General features: G+C 39.7%; 2 protein-coding genes across 2 annotated transcripts; both read left to right on the top strand.

Annotated features, from left to right (window-relative positions):
- Positions 1–5,983: 5,983 nt before the first annotated feature.
- On the top strand, positions 5,984–9,698 carry TIMCC (TIM double twin CX3C motif chaperone). The gene is made up of 3 exons (XM_090281488.1): positions 5,984–6,209; positions 7,096–7,236; positions 9,369–9,698. Exons 1-3 carry the CDS (start codon positions 6,123–6,125, stop codon positions 9,555–9,557), a joined length of 417 nt encoding a protein of 138 aa, XP_090137614.1. The 5' UTR covers positions 5,984–6,122; the 3' UTR covers positions 9,558–9,698.
- Positions 9,699–12,064: 2,366 nt separating this feature from the next.
- On the top strand, positions 12,065–19,161 carry SNRPG (small nuclear ribonucleoprotein polypeptide G). Its single transcript, XM_090281487.1, has 4 exons — positions 12,065–12,234; positions 14,747–14,769; positions 15,459–15,583; positions 18,999–19,161. The coding sequence occupies exons 1-4, from the start codon at positions 12,203–12,205 to the stop codon at positions 19,047–19,049; spliced, it is 231 nt and encodes a 76-aa protein (XP_090137613.1). The 5' UTR covers positions 12,065–12,202; the 3' UTR covers positions 19,050–19,161.
- The last annotated feature ends 859 nt before the right edge of the window (positions 19,162–20,020 follow it).

Here is a 20,020-nt window from a genome sequence, read left to right as displayed (position 1 = left end):
CTGGTTTTAAGGGGTCCCAGACAAAGCGGGCATGAGTCTTGCACATGACTCTAAACTACATTACCTCAGTGTGTACGTGCAGAGGGAAAAGTCAAGAAGCAGTCACAGGACAAGAAGCCTCTCCCAGAAAGAGATAAGGGAATAATTACAATCCATTTTCAAAGCAATACACATTCCTTCTGGCCGGGGCCCCTCCAGCCAGCCAGTGGGGGTTGGAAGAGCCGTGTCCAACACGACCCCACATTCAGTCTACCAAGGTTCCCATCACTCTGCATACATAGGTACAGCATTATTTTAAAAGTGAATAGGCAAGTCACCAAATAGGAGAAAATATTTGTAACATCTATTCCTGATAAAGAGCTCATTGCAAGGCTATGAAATATATTCTAAAAACCAATAAATAAAAGACAACTAATAGGAAGATGTGCAAAATGTTTAAACAAGGTCAATTACAATAGCCCACGCAAAAAACAATTATTATTATTATTATGGTTGTCTTATCTAGGGTAATAACAGTAGGCTGGAGAGATGTGAATAGATTCAAGAGATACATAATGGTAGGATATTTATAATCATAAAACATTTGCTTTATTTCATATTTAATAATATTAATATAAATTAATATAAATACAATAATTATTCAACCAAAGCTTCAAATGTATTTTTTAATTTATTGTTTTGAGAGAGAGAGAAAGAAAGGAAGAGAGAAGGGGACATCAATTTTGTTGTTCCACTTATTTATGCATTCATTGGTTGATTCTTGCATGTCCCCTGACCAGGGATAGAACCCGCAATGTTGGCGTATCAAGATGACACTCTAACCAACTGAGTACCTGGCCAGGCCTCAAATGTATTTAATAAAAGTTTTGTGAAAAAAATTAAAATAAATAAATAAGTAAAAATAATTTTTTTATTTAAAAATAAAATATAATAAAAGTTTTTGTGACTTCAAAAACATTGAACTTCTCATTATGTAGAAGATGGTGCTCTGACTTCCAATCAAGATGGGGGCATAGGTAGATATGCTTTGCCTCCTCGTGCAGCCATAGAATTACAACCAGATCTCAAAAGCAAATAACACCCAGAACCATCAGAAAATCAAGCCATGTGGAAGTCCGACAACCAAGAATTTAAAGAAACCACATTTATCCAGACGGGTAGGTGGGGCAGAGTCACGGAAATGAGGTGGAAAGGCAGTGCAGCATGGAGAGGAGGCAGTGGCAGTGGCGGCAGCAGAACAGACAGTACCAATCACATACGGGAGGTGGATGAGGTGACTAGAAGCAAGGTGAGTGCCTAGCAGGCCTCCAGAAGCCAGGCAGCAGCATTTTACCCTCTGCAACCCCTCCCCACAACACACACACAGAGCTACAAAGCGATGAAGCAGGTTGTCCCACCCTGGCAACTACCTAAGGCTCCGCTCCACACAATTTACAGGTATCTTTTCTACATAAGTCATGCTACTAAGACAGAGGGTAAAAGCAGCTCTACTTCATACACAGAAACAAACACAGGAGGTTGCCAAATTGAGGAGGCAAAGAAATACGGCCCAAAAGAAAGAACAGAATAAAACCTCAGAAAAAGAAGTAAATGAAACAAAGATAGCCAACCAATAATATGCAGAGTTCAAAGCACTGATGATCAGAATGCTCAGAAAAATGATTGTGTACAGCCACAAAATAAAGGAAGAAGTGATGATTATACAAAGTGAAATGAAGAAAAATGTACAGGAAACCAACAGTGATGGGAAGGAAGCTGGGATTCAAATCAATGATTTGGAACATAAGGAAGAAATAAATATTCACCCAGGCAGAAAGAAGAAACAAGAAATTAAAAACGAGGATTAGGAAACTCTGACAACGTTAAACATACCAACCTCTGAATCATAGGGGTGCCAGTAGGAGAAGAGGAAGAGCAAGAAATTGAAAACTTATTTGAAAAAACAATGAAGGAAAATTTCCCAAATTTGGCAAAGGAAATAGACATACAAGTTCAGGAAGCCCAGAGAGTCCCAAACAAGTTCGACCCAAAGAGGACCACACCAAGACACATTATAATTAAAATACCAGAGGTTAAATATAAAGAAAAAATCTTAAAAGCAGCAAGACAAAAGCAGAGAGTTACCTACAAAGAAGTTCCCATAAGACTATCAGCAGATTACTCAAAAAGAACTTTGCAGGCAAGAAGGGGCTAGCAAGAAGTATTCAAAGTGTTGAAAGGCAAGGACCTACAACCTAGATTCCTCCATAAAGCAAAGCTATCATTTAGAATTGAAGGGCAGATAAAGTATTTCCCAGACAAGGTAAAGCTAAAGGAGTTCATCATCACCAAACCCTTATTATACAAAATGTTAAAGGGACTTATTTGAGAAAAAAAAGATCAAAATGAACAGTGGAAAGACAACCAACTCACAATTATCAATAACTGAATCTAAAAAACAAAAATGAAATAAGCAAACAAGAATGGGAACCAAATCAAAGACATGGAGATCATCTGGGGGGTTATCAATTGGGAGGGGGAAGGGGAAGAAATGGGGAAAAGATACAGGGATTAAGAAGCATAATTGGTAGGTACAAAATAGACAGGGGGATGTTAAAACAATATAGAAAATGAAGAAGCCAAAGACCCAGGGACATGAACTAAGTGGGGGGATTGCTGAAGGGAAGGAGGGTACTGGACAGAGGGGCAAAGGGGGAAAAATTGGGACAACTGTAACAGTATAATCAATAAAATGTCCTTTTTTTAAAAAATGGTGTTCTTTGCTTGGGAATTTTTTTCCCTTCAAGCCTTCCTAATGTATCAAGGAATATCATAACTGGGAAGTATTAACATAAGAACTGCATTTCAGATGATGACTTTGATCCATAAAGGTTCATCAGGAACTCTTCAACCAAAGTTGGTGTATCTGCATTTCTGGCTGTCGCCCACTGCTAACATGAAGTTTAGACAAGGTGGCAGCAATAAGTAAACATCTCTTCCTTTTATCATCCCAGGACTCCAGGCCCCATTTATAATACCCATGTCTGAATTTAAGTTAGTGAGAAAGAGTCCTGGTCTATCTAGTGCCATTATTTGTCTCTGGCAGAATAGCTGAGAGGATTCCATCCACTTTTGGGCCACACACACCACCACCCCAGGATCTGAGTGTACAGCATGGCAGCAGGGGAGGGGAGGAAGGGATCCAGACTAAATAACTGACCACCCAGGATCCTGCCCTGTTCCCAGCGAGTCACCCATGCCTTGAGCCAAACAAGATCTCAGACTCCAAAACCTCATTTCCTATTCCCAAAGCACCAGGATACAAGTATGAAAACAGTTATCTGAACTTCCTAAAATGATATTAAAATCTGATTCTACCATAATTCCCATTTGGTTTCCAAAGTCAGCTGCAATGAGAATCATTTTTTCATTAATACTAAAGAACCACTTATTGCATATACACAAATTAGCAAGGCTGCATTACTCAAGGAAGTTTAAATTAATTTTAACCAGGCTCCTATAAGTAGGACTTGATGAAGAGATTCAGTCTGACATAAGGAATAAGGGGGGAAATGAGGAGTTTTAGAATGTGCTATTATGAAGAAAAAAATAACTTATGGAGACATAAGTATAAGCATTACATAAGTCATGAAAGAGTTTTCTACTTCTAAAGTCTGGAGTCAGCTTATTCAGGTTGGAAGTCTAGTGCCACCATTTCATGCTTCTAAATGTGCAAACTTTGGTAGGTGGCTTCACCTCCATAGGCTTCAGTTTTCTTCCTGAGTGGGAAAAATGTGAATAACAAAGTACTTATCTCAGAGGATTGTTGTGGGAATTAAATTACATAATTCATGTAAAGCACTTAAAACAGTGCCTGGCACATTGTAATAATAGCTGATGTCACCCTGATTCCAGTGGCTGTTGGAACCACCTCTACTCTGGCTTGAAGTGGGAAGGATGTCTCAGACCCTGAACAGCAGTGTCCAGGGATTTTTACCAGCACTTGGACTAGAGAGAGCCTGGTGCTTGAAGAAAGCAGCTTTCTTTTTCTTTTTTAATTTTTATTTTCTTCAATTACAATTTACATTCAATATTATTTTGTATTAGTTTCAGGTGTATAGCATAGTGGTTAACAAAGTGTTCCCCTAATATTTCCAGGACCCACCTGGCACCATACATAATTATTACAATATTATTGACTACATTTCCTACAGTGTACTTTCTGTTCTCAATTCCTGTTTTGTTTGTTCATTTATACTGTTCATTAGATTCCACAGGTAAGTGAAATTACATGGTATTTGTCTTTCTCTGACTTATTTCACTTAGCATAATACCCTCTAGGTCCATCCAAAAAGCAGCTTTCTTCAAAGGATGGTAGGTTGGGTCAAACCTCCCCATGCCCTCAATCCAGAGTTCTTCTTCCATCTAGCGCCCAATGGCAGCAAATGCCTAAAGTCCAATGTCAGAGACCCTTTCCTTGTGTCTCCCCACTCCTTTTCTTCTCCGTTCCAAGTCCGCAGAATCACTTGGCTTTCCCAAATCTTCAAGCTATTTCACACTCTGTTTTGTTCACAACAGCTCCTCATGCCTGACATGGCATTCTCTTCATCTCTCGTGTGCCAGGCAAACATGTACTCATCTCCTGTAAGACAGCTTTCAGAAGCACCTGACCGATCACCTCCTTCTTGCTAGCCCTGGACAACCCCCTATAGCACATCTCTTCCAGCATTGCCTGTGTCTTCCCCCTTCACCTTCACTAATGCTCCCCTGTGGACTCCTACCTCCACCTAGCTCATGTCTAACAACAGCCCAATATGTGGTTATTTTTTCAATTTATTGATTTTTTTTTTTTTTTAAGAAACAAAAATTTTGTTGTTCTGCTTATTGATGCATTCATTGGTTGCTTCTTGTATGTGCCCTGACTGGGGATCAAACCCACAACCTTGGTATATGGGACAACTCTAACCAACTGAACTGCCCAGCCAAAGGCCCAATATGAGTTTACTATGTGAATGCATTGGATCGTAAAGTTGAGGGTGAAAGGTGAGGTATTCCAGATAGAACTGCTCCAGAAGCTCAGAAACAGTTCGCTGTTGCTGGCACATAAGTGCTCCATCATCCTTTGAATATCTGTAACCTCTGTGTTGCCTTTGAGGCTAATAATATTTTATTAGAAATGAATGCATAAATATACATCTACCAACAATCCAACAATTCCTCTTTGAGCTATTTACCCAAGAGTAATGGAAATCTACATCTACAAAAGATTTGCTCAAGAATGTTTACAGTCACCACTTTATTCATAATGGGTAATAACTGAAAACGACCCAAATGTCAACAGGGGAATGTAAAAACAAATTGTGCTATGTCCATTTAATGGCCTATCATTCCCCAACAAACAGAAATCAACAACACAGCTGAACCTCAATAGTTTATGCTAGGTGAGGAAGTCAGACACAAAAAGAGTACATACTGAATTATATATATATGGGTGAACAAAAGACTTAAGAGTTGTGAGTATGTGAAACACAATTTATTCTTGTATTATTATATTATTTTTCATATAAACAACTGTAAACCTACTTTTGCCTACCCTGTATATAAAATTCTAGAAAGGGAAAATGTAGCCTGTGGTGACAGAAAGCAGAAAACCTGGGGTAAGGGGTGAGGGTGTAGGGTGAGAAAGGACAGAGACTGGGAAAGAACAGCTTTGTTAAGATTCATCAATCTGTACACCTAAGGTCTGAGCATTTTTCTATACGTTAATTATACGTATTAAATATGTGTTAAGAGTTAAAAGGAAGAAAGGAAAGAAGGGAGGGGAGGAAGAAAGGCAATAGCAGTGCGTGCAAGGTAGCTGTGCAGAGACCAGGTGAACAAGCCCTCCCTTGCTGGAGGCGGCTAAGGCGGGTTACTCAACTCCAGCGCGGGAGGGCGGGGAGGGGACTCGGTGGGAGGAGGGAGCGAGTGGAAGGCGGGACAACGGCTGCCAGGCGTGCAGTTGCTCCTCTCGGACGCCAGGCGGCCGCGTGGGCAGGAGGAAGAACAGGCTTCGGTGATCCAGAAAGCCAGCGGCGAAGGGGCGGACCTGGGCCCGGAGTCCATGTGGGCTCCGTTGCGGCGTGTTGCACCCTGGGGTCGCTATGGCGGACCTGCAACAGCTTCGGGTGCAGGAGGCAGTGGACTCCATGGTGAAGAGTCTGGAAAGAGAGAATATCCGGAAGATGCAGGTAGCCGGGCGGGAGCCGATTCTGGGAGAACGCGGCGGTCCGGCGTTCCCGGCCCTGTTCCACGATTCCCGATCCTTTCCCGCAGCCGCCGCGCGGTGTCCTGCGCCGCTGCCCCCCCTCCCGGCAGAACCCGGTCGGGGCGTCCCTGGGGTAGCCGCAGCACCCTCGGAAGCAGGGCTTACCTTCAGACAGAAACTCTGGAACTAGGGCTGAGCGGATGAAATCTGTGCGTCCTCGCCGCACTCAGGGCCTTTATCACCCAGACCAGCACGAGGGTGAGCGGGGACCCCCGGATCAGAGCTAGAAAGCCTCTGGTGTAAGGCGTTGGTCTCCCCCACCTTCCCTTCTTGCCAGGCCCCATCCGCAGGTGAGCAGGCCGACGCTAAAAGAGCATGGCCAAGGCGAAGGGCCAGAAAGGCGAAAATGCTCTGCCTCCTAAATGGCCAGGTCATTCACGCCCAGTTCTTCGCGTTACAGAGCGTTGGTTTATATGCTGTTGCGCTTTGATACCGTAAGCGTTTTGTGTCTTTTGGTCCTGTCTCCCTTGTAGTGTCCCTTGTCATTGATGGGTTGCCCCCTTGTGGAACATAGATTACTAGATTACTGACCTCTAAACCCAGATTTTGGCTTCATCTGACCCACCGCCACCTTCTCCGTCCACCCAACCCTGTAGGCAACAAGTGTCACTGAGCTAAAAAGAAGACCATGAAACACTGCGACGCACTGAGGATAATTTTCCCATTCATGGTCTTACGGTCCTGATGTCTAGTCTAAGGAGAGGCACAAATATGTAGACACTCCTCCCAACCCCTGTAGCACTCCATGGTCATCTCTCTCCCTGGGGCTCTCCTTTTCTGACCTCTCTCTCTCTGCCCTCCCTCACCAGGGCCTCATGTTCCGGTGCAGCGCTGGCTGTTGTGAGGACAGCCAGGCGTCCATGCAGCAGGTGCACCAGTGCATTGAGCGCTGCCACGCGCCTCTGGCTCAAGCCCAGGCTCTGGTTACCAGCGAGTTGGAGAAGTTCCAGGTGAGGAACATCCCAGACAGAGGACTCCAGTCCTTGGTTTTGCTCTTTTGCAGGCGACAAACATTTGTTACAAAACTCTGGGCTTTAGTGTTTTGATTCTGTTAACATTGGTTATAGTGCTGTGGTCAACTAGTCTTCACAGAGTTGGAAATTTTGGAAAAGTTTTGGAGATTGAGTACTGCAAGTATTTCCCTAGAAATAATGAGTTACCAAGGGAGTTCATGACCAAGAGCCTTATGGGTTTTTTTTCTGTAGTTACAATATAGAAAAAAAAAAAAGTATATATATATATAGCAGAATCCCCAGGAAGGTGGAAGAAGCTAGTCTTAAAAGGGTACAGATTAGAGCAAGATCCTATCATCATTTTGTGGACCTACCCACCCAGGACTGCCCCTACTTGCTATACCCAGAGGATAGCCCCATGTCACTAAAGAGCAGTCATTTACATGAAGCGTTCCCCGATGCTTGCCTCACTAGCCCTCCTGAGGTCAGTAAGAGCCCCAACCCCCACCCCAGTCTGGAGCAAAAGGTAGCCACAACTTCTTTTTACTCTTTTTCTGAGTAACTTTTCTGGAACTTGGGGAAGCAGGACCCACTTCTGAAGCAGTTTTTCATAGACTGAGATTCTGTTTACATGGAAAAATTGTATCTAATGTGATACATTTTTACATCCTGCTATACAAAATTCTTTAAAAATTACTGACAGGAATAACTTCTCCAAAATCATGGAACTCCAAAGGGTTTCTTTGTGTTTATTTTGACACCTAACTAGGGTTTTTGAAATTTTGATTCTTAAATTGCTGAAAAACTTTTCTCCCTCTGTTCACTTTTCAGTCCTCTTCAATCTGACTTACTCTTCTACTGTGCCAGAACTGCTCTTGCCATTCCTCTCCTAGGACTAAATCCAGTGGTCATTTCTCATTCCTCATCGTATTCAACCTCTCTGCATCATTCACACAGTGTATTACTCTCCCCCTCCTTGAAAAATTATTTAGTTGCCTACCGGGATGCCTCACTTTTCTGGTTTTCTACCTCTCTTCCTAGCCATCCGTTTATGACTTCCTTTGCTGGCTTTTCCCCTTTCCAACCTCTGAATATTGGAGTGCCCAGGGCTGTCCTTGAACCTTTTCTCTTTTCTATCTAGTTCTCTAGTCTCATGGTTATAATTATCATCTATATGCTGACAACAACTACATTCATATCTCTAGACCAACTTAACTCCTGATCTCCAAATTCATATATCCAGCAAGTTCCTCAACATCTCCACTTGTTTATTCTGTTGGTCTGTATTCCCTTATGGAATATAAGTTATATGAGGGTAAGAACTTCATCTGTTTGACTTGTTGCTATATTCCCCATTAGAAGAGTACCTGGCACATAGTCCTGACCTGTGTGGCTTAGTTGGTTGGGCATCATACCACAGAGCATGAGTTCGCAGGTTTGATTCCCAGTCAGCACACATGCCTGAATTGCAGGTTCAATCCCCAGTCAAGGTACCTACAAGAGACAACCAATTGATGTTTCTCTCTCATATTGGTGTTTCTCTCCCTCTCCTTTTCCCTCTCTTCCCCTCTCTCTAAAAATAAATAAATCTTTTTTTAAAAAAAGAAGTATACCTGGCACATAGTACATAGTCAATGAGTAATTATTGAGTGTTTTTCTATAGCTAGGATAGACATTAAATAATAATATGTAAGTCTTTCTGTAATTGAGTAACTGGCCTTTAATCACTTCTCACTTCCTGAAAGAGGCTTCTGTACAATTCTGTCACTCACCTGCTTTCTAGTAATGCTTTACCTGGGCCCTCCTGGTGCCACCCTCTGCTTCAGTCAGGATAATCTTGGTTAATTTTACTAGTGTCTCTTTAATTCATCAAGATAATACATGTCAAGCCAAAACACAGCAGATCCTCAAATAGGATGTTTTTGTTATAACATTGACAAGATACCATAGGAACTTAACTCTTTTATATCAATCAACCTATAGTAAATTTGGTTTCATTATACATCATTTTGCCGCAGTTCCATGACATTGAGGACTTAACTGTATGTAGCACAGGACCTGGTACATGATAAGCGCTTGTTAAATGAAGGCCAGCTTCTCAGACTTCTCTACCCTCTTCCTTGCCACAGGACCGCCTGGCCCGGTGCACCATGCATTGCAATGACAAAGCCAAAGATTCAATAGATGCAGGGAGCAAAGAGCTTCAGGTGAAGCGGCAGCTGGAGAGTTGCATAACCAAGTGTGTAGATGACCATATGAACCTCATTCCAACCATGACCAAGAAGATGAAGGAGTCTCTTTCATCCATTCATAAATAGAAGCCTTTGCTATTGGCCATTAAGGCTGAAGGCAGGAACCTATTTAAAATGAAGAATGATAATTTTGGTCTTTTATAAAGTTTATGAATGAAGTAATTAAGGATGGCAGCAAGATTAAAGTGTGTGTCACTTGCCTCTGGACACTGATTCTTTTGTGTTTTAATCCTAGAAAGTGAAATAGAAAGAAACTGGTGCTATAATTTGGGTTGGAGAGTTTTTGAGAGCCTAAATTTTATGTGGCAAATGCTTATCCTGGCAGCAGGTATTTCCTTCAAAACAAGCCAGTGCCCTCTGAAGTACTTACAGGCTGACAGGTTCCTCTAACCTGCCAGTGATCTAGTGGAATGTGAGGAGAGGTGTTTCTGTTTGTTGCCAACATCCTGTTTACCAGAAGCATCACCACACCATTTTTCATAAGCTGTTAAACAAAATCCATGAGGTCACTGATCTAGAAGGGGAAGAACAGTTTCTGGATATTTGTTTTGCTTGGTTTTGTTTTATATATGAGGGCATAAAGTTGATTTAAGATGTGGAGTTGGAAGAGGTAGTTTAGGTAAGAACTTTAAAAGATTCCTTTGGATATCTGTTTCTGTCCATCAAGATGGATTTAAGTGCATACTTCTTAAATTCTCACTCATTACATCTTTCAGCTTGGAGATCCTCCAAAAACATGAGAGGCAATGTCACACTGGGTATGGGAAGCAGACCTTCCTTCTCACTAGCTGCTGTCATGGGCCCTAAGCCTGTCTGCAGCAGAATAACAGGACAATCTTGCAATGGTACTCTACCTTGAAGGAAAAGGGGATTTTGATTGTGCTATATACCAATATCCAGGAATGAACAATGAAAGAGGAACTGTTGACTGCTTAATTAAGAGAGTTATGAAGTATTGGATTTGGAAATAAACTGGTTTTCAGGAATAAAACCTAAAGGCAGTATTGCTTACTTAGCCCCCTGAAATAATAGAGCCCTACTCAGGCAGTCCTTTGGTAACAGGAAGGTTAAGGTAGAAAAAGTAAGCAACTCAGGTGAACTGTGGCTCCTTTAGAGCAAAAGAGGAGCTGCGCCCCACCCACACCCACACCCATTACCAAATACCACTTTCGCCTGGGGGCTTTGCAACATGCAGTGTTCCAACCCCAGCTCTGGTACCTTACTGTTTTGATAAGGACCTTGTCTTTTTACCAACTTATTACTTGAAATGGTATCCTTTCTATTTGCTGTTTCAGGACTGTGATACATTTTCCTAGTGGTTTTGTTTTAAAAAATAAATAAAGTTTAATTTTTCCTCCACTATTGTGTTTTTATATTTGGGCAGTGAATATATAGCTTTCTAAGGATGCTTTTCTTTGTAATGTGTGAAATAAGTTTCTTAAGAGGTCCAAAAGAATGAAAGTTAGTTACACAAGTATGTTATGGTTTGGGTGCAGGACCTGTTCATTGTAAATGGAAAAAATTTCAAGGGCAAACTAGGGCACAATTACTTGAAGTCTGTTAATGTAAAAGGATGGAAACTGTAAGTCTAACAAAATAAGTTGAATATCAGGTATCTAGCTTCAACTAAACACTAACAGCAAGAGGTAGAAAAGATACAGTTATGACCTCTCTAGAGAGTATGCAGTGTCTAGGATTTTGAGTCCTAAGAGAATACAAAATACATGATTAGTTTAACCAAGTCTTTACTACTATTGGTATTTCAATACAGGGGTGGGCACAAGTAGGTTTACAGTTGTTCATATGGAAAATACAAAAATAATACTATAAGAATAAAGTCTTGCATACTCAACTGTAAATCTACTTGTGCCCACCCCTGTAGAGCCATTCCTGAACATTAAGTATGAATTCAATTTTGGGGAACCATCTAGTACTTAGAATCACCAAGGCTTTTCTATTTTGGCCCAAACCTTCTATAATCCCCATTGTATTTGATTCATAAATCTAGATTTCCCCTGTTCTGAGTAACTTAACTGGGAAGAAGTTAGGGACCACTTTTTACACTTAACTCTTGACTTAAAAATCATTACCTCATATTACAGTTTGTGTTCTACACTGAGTATTTTATGTATGGGATCAAGGTACACTTTATATTACGTGAGAATCTGAAGGCAGTGTTACAAGATCAAGACTGTCAGTTGGAAACGTACTTCCGGCCTCTGAATTCAAATTCTTGGAAACAGGCCCTGTCACCCTACTCTTTGGTGCTGTGGTCACAAATTGAGTTGTTAATGAAACCCTAGGCTTAGCAGGACAATACGCTCTGGGAATACGTTCCTAAGAACTATTAGGGTCCCACTTCTATAGAGCTTATTTTCATTTGTTATTTATGAATAAGATAAACGAAGCGCTCCACAAAGATTAGGGTTGACCGGCGTTGTTACAGCGTTACAGAAGAGGAAATGGAATTAGGGACGACGGGAGGCCCAATCCTTCCATCTTCGCCAATCACTGACGACGCAACCGGAAGCTCGGCCTTGATGACCCGCTCGGGCTTCCCTAAGTATCGCGAGCAGAAATGTGGAAGTTGCCGACAATCGATTGGCTAACGGGGCCCCTGGCGTCAGACGCAAGACGCCGGGCCTACCGCGGAAAGGTAAGAGGGTAAGAAGTCCGTTTGGAGGTATCTTGGAGCTCGCTGCGTGGACACCATGAGCAAAGCTCACCCTCCCGAGTTAAAAAAGTAAGTATGTGCGAGGACCGCGGGTGATTGGCAGCTTCTTTGTATACGTTAAGTTCCTTAGATTCCCCTCCATTTCCCGTACGCTTGGCGTACTTATTCGGGTCCAAGGCCGCCGACGTCTCAGCCACGGTCCCGGGCTTCCGGGCCTGAAACTCGCGCAGACGTCGCATTTCTCCTTTGTTGGCACGGTTATCCAAGGCGACGATGGCCTTCGTATACAGCCGATTTGACCTAGCCTAAGCTCCCGGCCCCACGTCTCGCCCGTTACTTGAAGATCTCTTTGTTGACCTCATATAGCATTCTGTTCTAGGTCAGGTGGCTGGAGAGTAATTTCATAAGGAGCTAATGATGTGGGAGAAATGGAAGTGTTTGATAGTATATGAGGAATCAAAAGCCACCTTAATCTTAAGAGTGTTCGTAGCTGTTTCTTTGAACTTTAACTTAGAAATCCATTCCTTTTTCTTGCTTTCTTGTACTTAACGTTATACTTGAATGTTATGGGATGTCTTGCTGTTAACAGAGGTGTGAGAACTTTTTTTTTCTAATCCGAGGCTATGTTGGTTTTTTTTCCTGCACCCAATAAAATCAATTCAGAGTAAGATATTCCTACTTTAGATACTCCTACGTACGTACGTCTCTATCTTGTTTATACCATGTAATGCCAGAATTCTGCGTGTACTGGTTGATAGCACAAAAGATGCAAAATTCGTCAGGAGATCAATTTGTGAGACAGCCATCTGGTCTGTTTTGCCTATGGTTAATTTATTATCACCCCATAAAGGAGTCAGAGTTAAGGAAAAGTTCATATTTTATAATTTTGCATTGAAGTGCACATTTGTTTCCTAGCCATCTTTTTTTGCAAAAACGCCGTGTATGTTTTAGTTGGATCTGTTAAAGATTTAATTGTTAAGTCATAATCTTCACATTAAGAAAAATATAAATTATTATGAAAAAGTTTATCTGAAAGTGATTCTTTTATTGGTGAGCCAGTAAAATCTTTTATCCTCTGGATTTTTCAGAAACCAATGAAATGATAAATCTAACAAAAGGACCATTCGTTATTTGTAATCTTAGATTTCCTTTTTGATTCTTAACAGATATTATTTGAGAATTTCAGAGGATGAAACTAGTTTTAACACCTTTCTCTTCTCATCTCTAGATTTTATGAATTGTGAAGTCCTGTCAGATCTGCCTTCAAAATGACTTTCAAATTTTTTCTTCCTTGCTCACAAATATCATCATCTTTTACACTTTTGTACCCTCCTGTTTTAGCATGACCCAGTGGTTCTTAACTCGTGCAGGGGTTGTGGTTCTACCAGCTTCTAATGGGTGGAAGCCAGGGATGCTGCTGAATATTATACAATAGTGCCCTCACCTAACTGAATTACCCCTCCCACCACTTAAAAATTGCTGCCGCGGGACTCTTGCCAATAATTGACTGCTTTAATAACTTGTTGATCCAGCATTCAAGCTCCTCCATATCAAATCCAAATATTACATACATAAATATTTGAGTGCCCTCCTCTCCAGCCAAATGGAACTATTTGTGTTTACTCAAACTTTCTTACCTGCCCTGTAACTTTGGACAAGTTACTTAACCTTTCTGGGCCTCAGTTCCCCATCTATAAAATGGTGGTAATACTAGTAATAACTTACAAAGTTGTCATAAGGATTAAATAAGCTCTTGTGTGTTAATATTTGCTATGTTTTCTGTAATATATCCTAAAGTCGCTTATTTTATACTTAATACATATTTTATTTGTAAATGCATCTAGCCATACCTTCTGTTGGGCCCAAGTCTTAATAATCTGAATTCTCCCATGCTATCTTATACATTAAAATTGAATGAAATTTGTTCTTTTCTAGCCTCTACCTAGAAGAGGTAAAAAACTTGATTTGAGTACACAGCTTAGTATTTTCATAGTACTCTGCTGAGATAGGATTTTGTTGTTTAAGTTGTTTAAAGCTTCAAAATATGCATTTATTTTGCTAAAATATACTTATGTGTTGAAGAATAAAGCTTAATATTAAATAAAACATTACTTATTTTCTCAAATATAAAATAGCTATTGTATTAGATGTGGTTTGGTTACAACGTCTCATTTCTTCACAATTTTGTTTGGTTTAGAAATAACCAAAATATAATCAAATACTTGTTTTTCTGCTATGGCTATAAAATCCAGCCATTGAAAATTAAGTCAGTATTGAACAATAATGTTTTTGTAATTCATATTGTATAAAGATTCAATTAATGTATATTAATATATTATAAACCCATTCCATTTTTTGACTCTCTTGCCCCTTCCCAAAATACAGTGCTTTGTGTAAGTACAAACTGAGGTGGCATACCTCAGTATAGCAGTACAGGGTTTTTACTATTTTAAATTTCATTATTCCTATTGTGTAGATATAATTTTAGCAAATTATTATATAATTGAGTATATACCTACTTTTGTGCTTATTTTGCCTAAATTTTATGTCAGTTATATAATCTATCCCTTTGTTTTTTCAGATTTATGGACAAGAAGCTGTCGTGTAAGTTTTTTGTTTTTAATTATTCTCTTTCTTTTTACATATGTCTTAACACTGCTAAGACAATGTTTGGAGCAACTTTACAATGATTCAAAGCACACAGTGCCTCTAATTCACATTCATTCATTAAGCAGGTTTAGCAAAACCCTAACCAGACAGTTTTATTTACCTAATTTCTTAAACACAATAAATTTCACAGTACTTCAGACTCTTCATAATTTCATATAAGCCCCACGCTGTCACAAAATTAACAGGGTTTTCCTATTTTGTGATACTTGGAAATTTATTTTCCTTTTTAAAAAAGCAAACAAACAAAGGACATAGACAAGGATCAATCTGACCCACACAGTACTTGAAGTTTGTAGGGGTTAAGATCATCTTTAGAGATAGGTAAGCAACCTTCAGTTTAAATCCCAGCCCTACCACACAGTAGCTATATAATCTTGAACCAGTTATTTCAAAGCCTTTTATGTCCCAGTTCCCTCATAAAAAGTTAGGGTAGTTCTACTTTATAGGATTCTTATAAGTTTAAATGTGGAAGTAAATGTAAAGTATTTAGCTCAGTGCTTGACATATAGTAAAGATAGTAGATTATACATCTCATATACCTGGGTTTTACTCTACCTAGTTTTTAATGAATACTGGATAGTTAATGGCCAGCTCTATTAAAACTTATTTTTCCCTTTTTATAGTGAAATTAAATGGTGGCAGGCATGTCCAAGGAATATTGCGGGGATTTGATCCCTTTATGAATCTTGTGATAGATGAATGTGTGGAGATGGCAACTAGTGGACAACAGAACAATATTGGAATGGTGGTAAGTAAAGATGTGCGATTTCTCTTAAGAGATTTTATTTTTTATTTGGAATAAGCATTAACTTCCCTTCTGTCAAAATCTTGAGTTAAACTGAAGTTAAATTACAGGCAAGATTAGACTTTACATCTTCCTTTTTGAGTTTAACATTTGGCAGACATTCAACTATGATGATATCCCAGTTAAGTTAGATCTGAATTTTATATAGAACCCTCTGAGGGCATTGGCTTGAAACAGCTGTTGGGAATCAATTTTTAGCTTTATTAAGTTCTCCAGATGATTCTAATGTAAGGCCACGATTAACCACTGGTATAGAGCATTTACAATCACCTGAGTTTACATAAAAACTAGATTCCACCCCAAGCAATTGAATCTCTCTAGTGATACTTTTTTGTTTTATTTTTAATTAGTAATGTGTAGTGAAGCTTAAGAATATGCTTATGAATTCTCAGATGATCTTGTAAAAATGCAGATCCTTATTCAGTAGGTTGTCAGTCCACAGATCACAGTTTTATTTTTAATTGTGTATATAATTAACCTAGATTTTCATTTATCACACCCAAATTTAAAAGTAGTCAAGAAAAACCATGGCTGGGTAGTTCAGTTGGTTAGAACATTATTCTAATACACCAAGGTTGGGGGTTCAATCTTCTTGGTCAGGGCCCATAAAAGAAATGAGCCAAAGAATGCTTAAATAAGTGGAACAACAAATTGTTTTCTTTCTCTCTCTCTCTTTCTCTCCCCCCACTTCTCTCCCTTTCTCCCCCTCCCACTCCCTCCCTCTATTTCCTCCTTTCCCCCCACCCCCTCCCTCTAAAATCAGTAAATTTAAAAATAAGTAGAAGTAGTCAAGGTAAAAGTTACAAGGATGGTCATGATAATAGCCATTCACATTAGAAGAAAACAAATACTGAGTTCCTAATTATAGGAGCAAACATTTCTACATTCATTAGTCCATAGTGGGATGACTGCTGAAAAATTTTTGATGTTTGTCAGCAAGACCTAGACTTTAAATCCCTCTTTTCGCCCAGCATAGGACAATATAACCAATAAGTGGTAAGTCCAGATTTCTTGGGAAAGGTGAATCAAAAAGGACAACTTAGCCCCGACTGGTGCGGCTCAGTGGGTTGGACATCATCCTGCAAACTGGAACGTCATCGTTTCAATTCCCAGTCAGGGCACATGCCTGGGTTGAGGGCCAGGTCCCCAGTTGGAGGCACACGAGAGGCAGCCGATCAGTGTTTCTCTCTCCCTTTCTCTCTCTTTTCCCCTCTCTAAAAATAAATAATAAAACTTTTTTTTTTAAAAAGACAACTTAGCTTTAGCAAATTATAGAGCTTATAAAGACTTCTATGAGGTAATGAGTTCCTAATTGTTAGACTTGATTTTTTGCCTTACTATTTTTTTTTTTAAGTTTGAGCAGTAGAGGGGTATAATTTTGATTTTAATGACTTGTTCCAATAATTGTGTTACTGTTTATTTCAAATGTATTTTTGTTGCCGCATTTTGAAAAGCAAGTCCATGGTCAAGACTGGAAAAACAGCTTAGAGTATCTAAATATAAGACTTTCCCCAAGCTTTATGTAAATCAACCTTGTTTTCAGGTACATTCTTCTTGAGCTTCTTTTTTACCTAATCTATGATTGCATTATGATCTGTAGTCCACCGGGGCCTTTTTATACAGGGTGGGGCAAAAGTGGGTTTACAGCTGTTCATATGAAAAGTAATATTATAATAATACAAGAATAAACTGTGTCTTGTGTACTCGCAACTCTAAACCTACTTTGTCAAACCCTGTATTCACAGACCCCTTGCCTTCCAGTTTCACTTAATGTTTCTATCCTGTTGAACTCAATTACCAGCCATTTCAGCTGTGCTCTCATAAGTATCCTGGCTTTTCTTCAGTTATGGAATGACTATGTCAGACACTGTGCTAGTCCTAGAGCCTTTTATTTATATAACTTCTAGCCAATAAACTCTCTCCCATTCTCTTTTCTTCAACAACTTGGGTTTAAACTGTGCAGGTCCACCTCTATGTGGATTTTTTTCAATAAATACACAGTATCCCTGGGTTTCACAGCCACATATTCAGCCAACTGTGGGTCAAAAACAGTTCTTTCTTATCTGTGGTTAGGAATCCATGGATGTGGAGGGCCAGCTGTATGCATTATTATATAAGGGACTTGAGCATCCATGGAGTTTGGTGTCTGCGGGGGGGGTCCTGGAACCAGTGCCCTTCAAGGAATGACTGGGAAGTCAAAAGCTATACAGAGTTTCAACTGCGTGGGCTTGGGGGAGGGGGTCGTCAGTGCCCCCAAGTCACGTGTTATTCAGAGGTCAACTGTGCTTGTGCCAGAAGAGTAGTCATTCCTACTCTGAAACTTTCACTGACTCATTGTTGGTTTCATGATCCCCTCCACTTTTAAGATTGGTATTGGAAGCCTTCTAACACTGGTTGCAAACTATCTTTGTTTCCACTTCCCTTAACCTTTTACTGCAAATTATTCTTTTCTTATCCCCCAGATAATTTCCCTGTCAAAATCCTACCCAATTTTCAAAACCCGTCTAAAATGCTATCTTCATAAAGCCTACTTTTTGCAACTTCCATTCTCGTTTATTCCCTAAATGATCTTACCCCCATAAACTAACATGCATATTCCATTGTACCTATTTTTCCCATTAATTTATAGGCCTCTTAGGGGCAGTGATAGTCTTTGTTGTTTGAGTCCTGCAGTTAAAGCGGTAAAATGAGTTGTTGGAGAACTGGTATCTCAAAAGGGTAGCCTTTGATCTAGGTGTATATCTCATTAAAAAGGTCTTATATGGCTTCAGAGTGATTAAAAGACTTAGTTATTTGGCTTGAAAAAAAGCCTCAAACTAACATGTTTTGCTTTTGGTTTTTTTTATATACAGTAGTCCTTCGCTATATCGCAGTTCACTTATCGCAGCCTCACTGTATCATGGGATTTTTAAAAATATATTTAATTATCATGGATTTTTCACTATATCGCAGGATTTTGCGGTACTGTATACGTATGTTGTTAAAGTTCCGTAGGTTTAAGAGTGTAGAATAAATGTAAGGTTCCTACTTCGCGGGGGGGGGTCTGGAACATAATACCCGTGATAAGTGTGGAAATACTGTATTTTTTTATTCTTGAGAGGGGAAGGGAGGGAGAAAGAGAGGAAGAGAAACTTCAATCCATTGCCTCTTGCCCGTCCCCAACCAGGGACCTGGGCAGCAACCCAGGCATGTGCCCTGATGGGGAATCGAACCAGCAACCTTTAGGTTTGCAGGATGACAGCCAGTCCACTAAGGTGTCAGATAGAGCTGATGAAAATTCTTTAATCGTGATTGGTAAGTCTGTTAAATGACTTGTGGTCTTTTTTAATTTCTTTTTTTTTTTTTTTTTTTTTTTTAGGTAATACGAGGCAATAGTATCATCATGTTAGAAGCATTGGAACGAGTATAAAGAATGGCTGTGTTCACCAGAGAAATCAACTGCTCCTCTTTACATCTCCTGTTTTAATTATAAAAATCAAGTCCTGTACATTTTCACATTAAACTTTTGTTAAATAAACTTTTATATTGGTCAAAAAATGCTGAGATGTTCTGAACTTACAAAATAGAATATTAGGTCTAATTATTTTCTTAAATGAATTATTTCTGGTTAAAACTGAGTTTTTTTCAAAGGTGGTTTTTATGCATCAATATAGAAAAATCTGATTAAATGTAAAACACTGAACAGAGATAAAGAACCTGCAAACCTGAGTGGGTTTCTTCTGTAACATTAACGGTAATTTCCAAACCCTTGTAGTAATTTTGATATTTGGCTTTTCCAAGTACATCTGCATTCCAAGTAAAGTATGATACAACAGAAGACAGGAAACAATGGTGTTGCTGTTTATTTTTAACATAAGCAGGAAAATATTTTGAATACAAGAGTAGGAAAAGAATCCAGAGAAAAATATTCCAGTGTATTGTTCTTTGTGGAGTAGAGAGTAGTGATAATGCTGCCCCTAATACTTAATCTGTAACAAGTGCAGCAGGGATTGTCACTCCCGAGTCGGACTGCACAGCCATTCTCGGCGGTGCAGATAGACTCTCAAGAAGCTACGCCATCGTCTCTCCAGACGGACGGCTGCCGACGACGACGAATACTTAATCTACTTTATAAATTGTACACAAACTGATGAAATATACTTTGCACATGCTTGTATCATAAACCTAACCTTAAGAAACCTACCAAGCAAATGCTTAGGCCTGCTCTCTTTGTGATCTGGTAAAAAGCCTACAAATCTTGAATCACTAAAACTAGAGAATGGGGTATGCACAAGTACGTACATAGGTACTTATAAAACACAGTGGATGGCTTGTATGTATCTTAAAATGTACTGCAAAAAAACGGATCAAACCAACAATCATAAGAGTTGGTGCGAAATC

This window comes from Furipterus horrens, unplaced genomic scaffold, assembly GCF_987537825.1.
Source record: "Furipterus horrens unplaced genomic scaffold, mFurHor1.1.pri manual_scaffold_6, whole genome shotgun sequence".
Taxonomy (NCBI): Eukaryota; Metazoa; Chordata; class Mammalia; order Chiroptera; family Furipteridae; genus Furipterus; species Furipterus horrens.
This window is presented reverse-complemented; position numbering and strand designations above follow the sequence as displayed.